The following is a 12087-nucleotide window of genomic DNA, read 5'->3' on the forward strand; positions in this document are numbered from 1 at the left end:
TGACTATGTGCATCCCTAACACGGGGAAAGTAATCAGTTAGATATCTGGGCGCAGAACCATAAATACTCGTGTAAATCAAACATAGCCCAATGGGACTTAGGGAGAGGCACTACAACGTCTAGCGTGGTGACTTGCTGTTATAAGTTCAGCAGGTCGGTGTTCTGTTGTTGTCACAGCTTGTTAAGAGCCTAAAACACTGAAGAAGGTGCTGGGGGACTTGAAGAGTGGAACCTTTTTCTCACTCTAAAGCACACACCGGATTGAGTTAAAAAAGGCTACATGTCAAACCTGACTGAGTTTAAAGAGGCTACATGTCAAACCTGACTGAGTTTAAAGAGGCTACATGTCAAACCTGACTGAGTTAAAAGAGGCTACATGGTTACATGTCAAACCTGACTGATTTTAAAGAGGCTACATGTCAAACCTGACTGAGTTAAAAGAGGCTACATGGCTACATGTCAAACCTGACTGAGTTTAAAAAGGCTACATGGCTACATGTCAAACCTGACTGAGTTAAAAGAGGCTACATGTCAAACCTGACTGAGTTTAAAGAGGCTACATGTCAAACCTGACTGAGTTTAAAGAGGCTACATGTCAAACCTGACTGAGTTAAAAGAGGCTACATGGCTACATGTCAAACCTGACTGAGTTTAAAAAGGCTACATGGCTACATGTCAAACCTGACTGAGTTTAAAAAGGCTACATGGCTACATGTCAAACCTGACTGAGTTTAAAGAGGCTACATGTCAAACCTGACTGAGTTAAAAGAGGCTACATGGCTACATGTCAAACCTGACTGAGTTTAAAAAGGCTACATGGCTACATGTCAAACCTGACTGAGTTAAAAGAGGCTACATGTCAAACCTGACTGAGTTAAAAGAGGCTACATGTCAAACCTGACTGAGTTAAAAGAGGCTACATGGTTACATGTCAAACCTGACTGAGTTAAAAGAGGCTACATGGCTACATGTCTGAGTTAAAAGAGGCTACATGGCTACATGTCAAACCTGACTGAGTTAAAAGAGGCTACATGGTTACATGTCAAACCTGACTGAGTTTAAAGAGGCTACATGTCTGAGTTAAAAGAGGCTACATGGCTACATGTCTGAGTTAAAAGAGGCTACATGGCTACATGTCAAACCTGACTGAGTTTAAAGAGGCTACATGTCTGAGTTAAAAGAGGCTACATGGTTACATGTCAAACCTGACTGAGTTAAAAGAGGCTACATGGCTACATGTCTGAGTTAAAAGAGGCTACATGGCTACATGTCAAACCTGACTGAGTTAAAAGAGGCTACATGGTTACATGTCAAACCTGACTGAGTTAAAAGAAGCTACATGGCTACATGTCTGAGTTAAAGAGGCTACATGGCTACATGTCAAACCTGACTGAGTTAAAAGAGGCTACATGGTTACATGTCAAACCTGACTGAGTTTAAAGAGGCTACATGTCTGAGTTAAAAGAGGCTACATGGCTACATGTCTGAGTTAAAAGAGGCTACATGGCTACATGTCAAACCTGACTGAGTTTAAAGAGGCTACATGTCTGAGTTAAAAGAGGCTACATGGTTACATGTCAAACCTGACTGAGTTAAAAGAGGCTACATGGCTACATGTCTGAGTTAAAAGAGGCTACATGGCTACATGTCAAACCTGACTGAGTTAAAAGAGGCTACATGGTTACATGTCAAACCTGACTGAGTTAAAAGAGGCTACATGGCTACATGTCTGAGTTAAAAGAGGCTACATGGCTACATGTCAAACCTGACTGAGTTTAAAGAGGCTACATGGTTACATGTCAAACCTGACTGAGTTAAAAGAGGCTACATGGCTACATGTCTGAGTTAAAAGAGGCTACATGTCAAACCTGACTGAGTTAAACAGAGGCTACATGGCTACATGTCAAACCTGACTGAGTTAAAAGAGGCTACATGGCTACATGTAAAACCTGACTGAGTTAAAAGAGGCTACATGGTTACATGTCAAACCTGACTGAGTTAAAAGAAGCTACATGGCTACATGTCACACCGGACTGAGTTTAAAGAGGCTACATGTCAAACCTGACTGAGTTAAAAGAGGCTACATGGTTACACGTCAAACCTGACTGAGTTAAAAGGGGTCTACATGGCTGACTTATTATAAGTCTACACCTGTTGTTTACAAAGCATGTGACAAATACAATTGTATTTGATGGAGACTCCTTTCCGCATGCAGCCCTGTCAGGCTGAGGAGGCCATGTTTTTACCCAAGTACTACACGCCTGATTCCACTAATCAACTCATCATCAAACCTTTAAATCAAGTGTGTAATGCTAGGGAAATACTGCCCCAGATGTACATCTGCATTATAAGCTGAGTCTGTCAGGTACTTTGTCCCCCTGCCTAGGAGTCAGACAGACACATCCTATAGGCCTAACCCTCCCAGCGATAGGCCTGAACCTATCCTGGTGGTGGATAAAGCTGTTATGAGCCATATTGCCTGATAGAACACAGCTAGCAAATGAAAAGTTCTCTAAACATCTCATTACATACTAGACCTACAACATGCTTTACCGTTCTCTGGATTAGAAATGTCAAACAAACCCAGTTCATGACATGTTGTAGTAGACAGGCAGGCTATGTTTTGGCCTATCCAGCACAAATTCAGAGGGAAACATTGCCCTCTTGTGACTGATCTTGAATATTGCATAAATATTTATTCAGGCCTATATTATTCTGGAGACTTATAGCCAGTATATTGCATACTGGCCATAAGACTGACCAAACCAGGAAGGATATACACTGAGTATACCAAACATTACGAACACCTTCCTAAAATTGAACAGCCTCAAGAACTGCCTCAATTTGTCAGGGCATGGACAAGGTGTCGGGGCAAGGTGTCAAAAGCGTTCCCCAGGGATGCTGGCCCATGTTGACTCCAATGCTTCCCACAGTTGTGTCACATTGGCTGGTGGACCATTCTTGATACAGACAGGAAACTGTTGAGCGTGAAAAACCCAGCAGCGTTGCAGTTCTTGACACAAACCGGTGCGCAAGGCACCTACTACTATAGTCTGTTCAAAGGCACTTAAATCTTTTGTCTTGCCCATTCACCCTCTGAATGACACACATACACAATCCATGTCTCAATTGTCTCAAGGCTTAAACATCCTTCTTTAACCCGTCTCCTCCCCTTCATCTACACTGATTGAAGTGGATTAAACAAGTGACATCAATAAGGGATCATAGCTTTCACCAGGATTCACCTTGGTCAGCCTATGTCATGGAAACAGCAGGTGTTCCTAATGTTTTGTATACTCAGTGTATAGCCAAGACAGAGTGTATATACTAGAACTCTTTCATTTGTCTGGGTTAGAGAAGGATAAAGAAAAAGGAGGGACTGCAATAAGCAAAGCAACCCGAGAGAGATATGGGGCAGGAGAGGGTGAATGGCGGTGCTCATGGCCCACAGTTCACGGTTAAACGATACCGTCCTGGTAAGTGCAGCACAGGCATTGCAAGCCTGGCGACAGAGTTCTCACAGTGTCTCTTTCTTTCATCGCACTAAACCCTGTCTCTCCCAGGACCGTGGAGAAATGCACGGTTCACCCTCCAGCCTCCCTGGACTTCAATGCTCCCAGGTAGGTAAGCCGAGCACCAGCAGCGTGAACAGGTGTGACATTCTGCTAGGCTAGGGAACATGACAAAACAAGGCATGGCAATGGTCGTGTTCCTCTGCTCTGACGTAGCTGACACATGCCAGATTTTACAACGCCCGGATAGGTATTTTATGTATCAACTAACCACATCTTATGTTTTAGCATTTTGGTGCAAAACTGCACAGTTGATGACAGGGAAGGCAACCATTGGTTTATGCATGCAGTGTTTGAGCAGGGGAACACAACCAATAATAAGCACCTGTACCTTACTGCACAACACCTGCAACATAATAGGCACTAATAGCAATATTGGATGCTTGCACACAAAATCAATTCAATGCTTTCAATAGGACTATGTAATATAACGACCTAGCAAAAGAATGCTGAACATTACAGAAACATTCTATTTCATTTACCCATAGGTCTACTTGTGAAAAGATCAGCTAAGGACTTCACACTACCGTGCATGGCTAATCAAAGAGGGTTCATATATAAAAGGCCTCTCAGGAAGAGCGAGACTGGGAGGGGGCGCTGAATTGAAGACAGCAATAGGTGCTGTATCAATGTGAACGGTCTCTGCCTGACATAACCTAGTATCCTGGTTGCCAGTCTGTTTAGCTAACATTCCACTCCTTGTACTCTAAGTCATGTGAATATGAAGTACAAGGAGTTGAACATTAGCTTAAAAAAATAAATGGCAACCAGGCAAGACAGAACCCGGTACCAACCATACGACAGACTCGGGCGATAGGGTAAATGTGCCTAAATGTTTTGGTATGTTTGCTAGTTTTCTTTGTAGAATATTTGTGCCAAAATGTTAATAATACGATAATTGCCATGTTCAGTAATGCACACTTAATGTAAATTAATGTAGGAATTAACTGAAATTGTTCAATAAAAACGGTTTTCATAAAAACGGTTTTTCTCCCGCCATCAACGTTGTCATTGGGGACTGGGAAAGTGCCATCTTGACAAGTTTTGAGGGCGGCAGAGCCTCGAAGAGCGGGAAATAAAACCGAATTAAACTAGCTAGCTAACCTGCGACTGCTCTAAAGTTTCCTACCTTTGGCACATGGAAACAAACTAACAAGAATCTATAGATGCATGTTTCTCTGGTTAAATACAACTGTAACAATAGAAATGTAACCAATACTTGCCCACCTATGAATATGAATGGTTTAGGATCGACTAGCTCAATCTGGTAAACGCCAGATATTTTTCCTTCGTTCATACTGCAGCTAGAGCGGGACTGGTGTTGATGATTCTGATGCAAGTTCGGCTGTCCCTGGCTGTGTGCACTTCGCTTGCAAGGTGTTTTAACTTTAGTTGCCATTGTCTTGCTGTTTTAGATTGGATATAACCCTCAATCAATTATTTGTTTCCACTTTACTTGTTCAACACATCTAATTAAGCACGGTGTCTACAATGGAGAACGAAATAGCTGTAAGTTACCTTCACGAGCGTACTAACTTTACTTGCCATCTTGCTAGTTAGCTAAAATGAATATGTTGTAAAATATATATATATATATATATAATGTTACATCGGCTAGCTAGCAAAGTAGCTAAACAGATAAGTGTTACGTTTGATTGTGTCGGTATATTTAATTGTGATTCATGTAACAATGTGGGTTGCCAATACTACAATTATATAAATTAATGTTATATAGCCAGTAAGTTAAAATGTCACTCTTGAATGCTAACGATAATTGTCTAGCTATCACTAATGTTAGCTTCCAGTGCATAAAGTTAGCAAGGTATTTAGTTTAGCTAATTTATCTAGCTAGCTATGTTAATAACTAGCGTTATTTTTGTTCAGTTATATGTCGCTTGATATAGATAATGTATTCCAAACCAGAGTAAGTTATGTTGTAACTCGTTTATTGGTAAATGGTGATTGATCTTGCATGTTTCTCCTGATCGAAAATGTGTTGGCTGATTCTTGTTAGCTAGTAGCTAGCTAACTAGCTAAATTCTCTCCTAAACCTTAGCCTAGTATTGAGCGGTTTCTCATGCATTTCTGTGAGCCATATTATAGGCTTTAAAAAGCAAAAGGTCACTCAGGGTTGGCTAGTTATTCCCAGCTCTAGACAAAACAAAAGTGCATCTACAAAGACAACCTCTTTTCAAGGTGCAGTTGACCCCAAGAATACAGTTGTAGAGACAGTTTGTTTTGAAAGATCAAAGGCTTACAACATGTCTTTTGTCTTAAAGATATCAAACAATATTGCTTTGTAAAATAGCTAACTTTTGCTACATTGTCAGAATTTCTCAGCATTGGTGAGGATGGCCAATCCAGTGATGCTCTTGTTCTGTTTCAAGGTAATCTCAATCTGCACGCAGACCAGCACTCCCTCTCCTCCTCCTACTCCAGTGTCTCAAGACCTCAGCAACAACACCTCTCCCTCTCACCATGCCCCCCGCTTTGGCACCATCATCCCTAACCGCATCTTTGTGGGAGGCATTGATTTCAAGGTGAATTTTGTCTCTTTCTTTACTTTCATGCCAGCAGCATACCACCCTGCATATCACTGCTGGCTTGCTTCTGAAGCTAAGCAGGGTTGGTCCTGGTCAGTCCCTGGATGGGAGACCAGCTGCTGCTGGAAGTGGTGTTGGAGGGCCAGTAGGGGGCACTCTATCCTCTGGTCTAAAAAATATCCCAATACCCCAGGGCAGTGATTGGGGACACTGCCCTGTGTAGGGTGCTGTCTTTCGAATGGGATGTTAAATGGGGGTCCTGACTCTCTGAGGTCATTAAAGATCCCATGGCACTTGTTGTAAGAGTAGGGGTGTTAACCCCGGTGTCCTGGCTAAATTCCAAAACTGGCCCTCAAACCATCACGGTCACCTAATAATCCCCAGTTTACAATTGTCTCATTTCTCCCCTGTAACTATTCCCCAGGTCGTTGCTGTAAATGAGAATGTCAACTTACCTGGTAAAATAACGGATAAATAAAAAAATAGGGCCTCCTGGTTTTGTGTTTTGCGACCTAACTTTACCTTTTTGCTGCTGCTGCATGTTACTGGAGCATAAAAATGGGGTGTTCTTTTTGTGTGTAGACCAATGAGAGCGACCTGAGACGCTTCTTCTCCCAGCATGGAGCAGTGAAGGAGGTGAAGATAGTGATTGACCGTGCTGGGGTGTCAAAAGGGTGAGTTCAGTTAAACTGTAGATGTTCTGCCCCACAGACTGGATGACACCTGCAATGATGTTTATTAAATAAGGTATGGCAATGGAAATGTAATCCAGGGACACTGTATCATTGCCTTGTGTTTGTGTCCATCCCACAGATATGGCTTTGTTACCTTTGAGACGCAGGAGGATACAGAGAGAATCCTTCATGATGTGAGTAACTAAAAGTACACTCTTTGACAAAACGGTTCCAAAACGGTTCTTCGACTGTCCCCATAGGAGAACCCTTTGGTTCCAGGTATAATCATTTTGGGTTACATGTAGAACCCTCTGTGGAAAGGGTTCCTCATGGAATCCAAAACGGTTCCCCTATGAGGATAGTTGAAGAACCCTTTTAGGTGCTAGATGGCACCTTTCTTTAGAGCCAATATACTGTAGAGATATGGGATAGAAACGATACAATACAAACCTTATATCTCCTTCTGGCGGACAGCAGCTCAAATTCACATTAGATCTAGCTCAGTCCATCACCAGTAAAGTCATGGTCATGTTCAGTGTAAAGTGATCTGTCTCAATCTGTACCGGATACCCCCTGTCCCTCTGCCACCACCACATCCCTCTGCCACCACCACATCCCCAGGCTGACAGACTGTGCTTCCGGGACAAGAGGCTCAACATCGGCCAGGCCGTCCGCAAGCAACAAGTGGGAGGTCACCGTAAGTAACAGAGCACCGTAGAGCAGGGGTAGGTCACCCTGGTCCTGAAGTGCTTTAACTGTCCTGGAAGACCAGGTGTGTTGAATTTAGGCAGTCACTGAACTGATCAATTAGCTCATTTGGTCAGGTGTGGTGCCTAGATTGAACAGAATCCTGCAGCACCTCAGGAACAGGGTTGTCTTACCATGCTGTAGATGAGTGACAGCTGAAGCAGTAGGATTACATAGTGGTGGAAATAACTTTTTCAACACGTTTGTAATGCATCATTGAACATTTTAACTATCATACCATATATTGTCTTATCTTGATCGTGGTGGGTGGGGACTAATGTGCTCTTGCACTTGTTGGCTTTAAAATGCTGAATCATCACCTGGGATTGAGTGTCGATAACATTTGCCTTTGTACATAACCTGGTGGTTGACTTGTGCCTCCTTCCTCCTCCACTCAGCAAACAGCTTCTCTGTGTCCAGCCATACTCCTGCCATGATGCCCACCCCCTGTGGAACCATGTACCTCACCACCTCTACGGGGTACCCCTACACCTACCACAACGGAGTGGCTTACTTCCACACCCCAGAGATGAGCCCCTCCGCTCCCTACCACTGGCCTGTGAGTCCTATCCTTCACTCAGCCATGTGCTCATGCCACATTTTCCCTGGTGGTGAATGAAATGTGCATTCTACATGACAATTTGATTTGATTACACAGCAACATGTGAGAATCATAGAGACTATTGATCATGTTTCATCCAGGAAACAGACATGACATACTACAGTGTTTTAGTCATTTTATACAATGCATTGCTTTTGATAAAATCTTAAGTTATTGTACATTTGCTTTTTTGGCGTAAAGATACATGTTATTTCTTACATGGCTGGTGTCCCGCATATTACATGTGCGTCTATGTCCTTGTAGTCCCGCTCAGTGCCTGGCTCTCCAGTCATGCTGACCCACCAGTCTCCACCCATCTACCAGCAGCCGGCCTACCATCACTACCAGGTCAGAGCAGACTGTCCTGGACCGTCTCACCACCACCATTACAGCTCAGCTGACCAGCCTGATCCCAGATCTGTTTGTGTTCTATAGGCAATGATGTCCATGACCATAGGAGTTGGCAAGACAGCACAAACAGATCTGGGACCAGGCTAACTGTAGTCACCAGTACAGCATCATAAGACATCCATTGTAAATACTGGTACCTCAGCCACTGACAGCCAAGTCAGCTGTTCAGATGTAATGCTATTGAGGTGTTATTCCAGGAGAAAGCTGGTGTATTCCTGGGTACTGATCTGTTTCCTATACTCTGTGTTCTTCAGGCCCCTACACAGTGTCACCCTAGTCACCTGCAATGGAACGTTCCTCAGGTAAGGAGATGGGCTTCTTTGCTCTTCACCTCTATGTTTGTGAGTGGGTTTTTATCAGAGGCAAGGTGGATTCTAAATGTCAACTAATTGTGTGTGTATGTCAGTCTCCAGTGCCCTCCAGCCCAGTGTTGTACATGCAGCCCTCTGAGCTCCTGTACCAGCCCATGGAACAGCCCAACGACGGGGGCTGTGTCCAGCCTGCCATGCCCCTCATAGAGGCCCCCATCCCAGAGGTTGATAACATCCTGACCTGAGTCCTGTTCATTACGCTCAAAACTGAGAAAAAAACTACCTTGGTCCAATAAGAAAGGCACATTTGTATTGACTGTTTCAAAATGTTTTGCCACAGTACGACCTACTGAACACAACCATTTTGTAGTTCCCTCGGTCAGTGTACTATTTCCCATATGCTACTTCATAGCGTTAGCATTAGGTGACAGTTGATGTATAAAACCGTACTCAGTGCTTACTTGTTTTACCACAGCAGCAGTTCATTGACCACATGGTGCAACCAGCCTACAATCACACGTTATACTACCCACAAAGTCCAGGGGGGATGACACCTGTGATGATACAGCAAGAACCAGGAAAGGTACCAGTTATAATGCCAGTATAAACTTATTATGACATCATATGATAATGCATGCTAGAGAATCATCTTTATTGGTCTGTTGTGATGAATGACTGTTGAAGGATTGTCATGTGTCGTGTCTGTTACGTTCCCCATCTAGGAACAGAAGTTCCACGCCATGAGGCGAGGTTACCCCTCCTCGCCGGTCACCCTGAAGCCCAGGTACGGCCGCAACCCGCACTACGCCCACCTGCGCAAGGAGTACCGCCCAGAAATCACCACTGACCCCTCCCCTCCGCCCGCCACCGAACCACTCTAGTAGAGGTCATCCACGTTTCCTTTCAGCCAATGAAACGCCCATCTCCTCAGGCAGAAAGACCTACTTCTCAATCTCCACGCGCTTCTCAATCTCTCCATGACCCTGTCTCCTCCAACCCTTCACCCGCATTATATTATTCAGTCCAGACAACTATGTGCTCGCTGAATGTTCCATTTTTTATCTTTGTAGTATAATTGTATGTAATATTCTATCATTTTAGCTACTAAAAAGTACTGTAAGCACTATGATGTAAGTGCTCGTTCTATCACTTCCGGACTGTGAAAAAGTGCATAGTTTTCTCTGGTGTTTTTTCCACAACTCAGGGAGGGATAACTAGCTCTTGGTACTGTATTGTACTGTTTCATAACTAACCTAATGCATGATTGAGCTTAAAGTTAAGCTAAACGATCTTTTGTAACAAGAATGTTCCTCCATTGGCATCTGTGTCAAACTTTTGCCATGTAACCGTTCAGAGTATAGAAGCAAAAGGGAACTATTTCCTGGTACTGCTTTATGTATGCCTATTGGCCAATCACAAGTTTTGTTTTTCAAATTAGCTATTAACGCAAAGCAAAAAAAAAGTCTAACGAAGATTATTGCCAATATTGGTTAAAAGCTCTCTATCTGCTATTGAGCATGTTTTATCTCAATGGTATTAGAATAGTCAAGATTACTTTCTTTTTAATGTGACTGCAATACATGTTGGAAAATGTATTTAAAAAATAATTAGGCTGCTGTCACAGAAGAGGGCAAATAGATCCCTAATCGTTACATAATTCTCCAACTGGATGAAAAAAATACATAAACAGGAGATTATTTTACGCATTTTTATGTATCTCGTGTTTTCGAGAGCGGTTTCATATAGATTTTGCTGTGATTGTGAGTCTCTAAAAACGATGTGCCCTTCAGGTGAGGGGTAACATCAAAATAACTCTGTCCACAGGACTGGGACCACAAATAAAGTACAATGAACATCAGTCAAACAGATTCACATGGTCTCACATCGGCTTTGTGTGAAGACTGGGACATTTCAAGATTGGAAGGTCAACAAAGTCAGCTCTTTTTTTTGCTATTCTTTCCTGCCTGTAAATGATTCGCCTCATCTTCATCAACTTCAATCACCCTTGGTTCAGTCATGAGTCACCTATGGTCCACTCAGGTTTACACGGTTTGGTTTCTTTTTATTTCCTGCATCCTGTCTTGGTCTGCTCCCTCATTGGTTATGCATGTATTCTGTAAAAAAAAAAAAAAACGTTTTTATAAATTGTATTCTATAACTGATAAGCTATGGGTGTCAGAGTTGAGGTTTAACTAAAGAATTTATGGCATCACATATTTCATGTAGGCCTATTTTTTTTGAATAATTATTTGAATAGCATGTACTATGAGGTGTCTGATTTTGTTTTGTGTGAACCGCTATTCACTTTCATTTCATGATCTTCCCTGTAAAAAAAATATATATAATCAGGGTAGAAACATCTAGAATTTTTCACGACGGTTCACAATTGAAAAGTTATGCCGTTTTGCTCTGAAACATACTTGTTTTCTTGTTGAGAATTTTGATCATAGTGAAAGTCAATGCCAGAAGAAAACAAATGACAGAAGAATTTCATAAATAAGTGCTCCCACGTTCTGTTAATTTAACATTAAAATAAACTTTTAGGTAAATTTGATTTGGTCAGTTACTAATAAAACAATCAAAGTTTGATTTGAAATTAGATCATTTTAGGAAAAGTATTTTGTTGTATTCCAAGCATGCCTGTAATTTCTCAAAATGTTCAATTTTAATAAACATGTTTTACTCTTTACATATTTTCATAGCACCACATTGTCAAGTCAATGTGTCTTGCCTTTTAAAACATAAATGTTTAACTATTTATTACAATGTTAAACGTTTGAAGTTCAGTTTGAGGATATTCCACCTCCCCATTTCTTCCCTTCCTCTACCTCCTGTAATCCCATTACTCAATTTGAGGAGCAGATCAACTATGCTGGGCTGCCTCTAAAAAATGTCAAATATTGTTTTAGAGTCAAGATGTGTTCCATTCGTCTACCCTTTTTATAAATGAGGCTAAGTTGTCTTGACCTTCCAGTTAGGATTTTGTTTTAACATCAGTGCATGTTGTATGTTTTGTATATAGTTCTGAACACTAGCTAACATTTGGATGTTGATGTTCTTCTGCACGTTACATTGTGCCTTGTTCTTTCCGAATATTGGGTGGGAAATGTTTAAGACTTGTGTTCAGAAGTGGGTCGTCTTGTTCGTAAGAATAAAGTTTGAACCGTTGAGCAGGATGGATACGTCCGTGTGTCATTGAGCCCAGGGAAACAACCCTTTATTAAAAAA

General features: G+C 42.1%; 1 protein-coding gene across 1 annotated transcript; it reads left to right on the forward strand.

The window, feature by feature from the left end:
• Nucleotides 1-5063: 5063 nt before the first annotated feature.
• On the forward strand, nucleotides 5064-9740 carry LOC120050860 (protein boule-like). The gene is made up of 10 exons (XM_038997388.1): nucleotides 5064-5081; nucleotides 5960-6112; nucleotides 6698-6789; nucleotides 6929-6983; nucleotides 7411-7486; nucleotides 7935-8095; nucleotides 8402-8485; nucleotides 8803-8850; nucleotides 8955-9083; nucleotides 9582-9740. Exons 1-10 carry the CDS (start codon nucleotides 5064-5066, stop codon nucleotides 9738-9740), a joined length of 975 nt encoding a protein of 324 aa, XP_038853316.1.
• The last annotated feature ends 2347 nt before the right edge of the window (nucleotides 9741-12087 follow it).

Source organism: Salvelinus namaycush, chromosome 7, assembly GCF_016432855.1.
Source record: "Salvelinus namaycush isolate Seneca chromosome 7, SaNama_1.0, whole genome shotgun sequence".
NCBI lineage: Eukaryota > Metazoa > Chordata > Actinopteri > Salmoniformes > Salmonidae > Salvelinus > Salvelinus namaycush.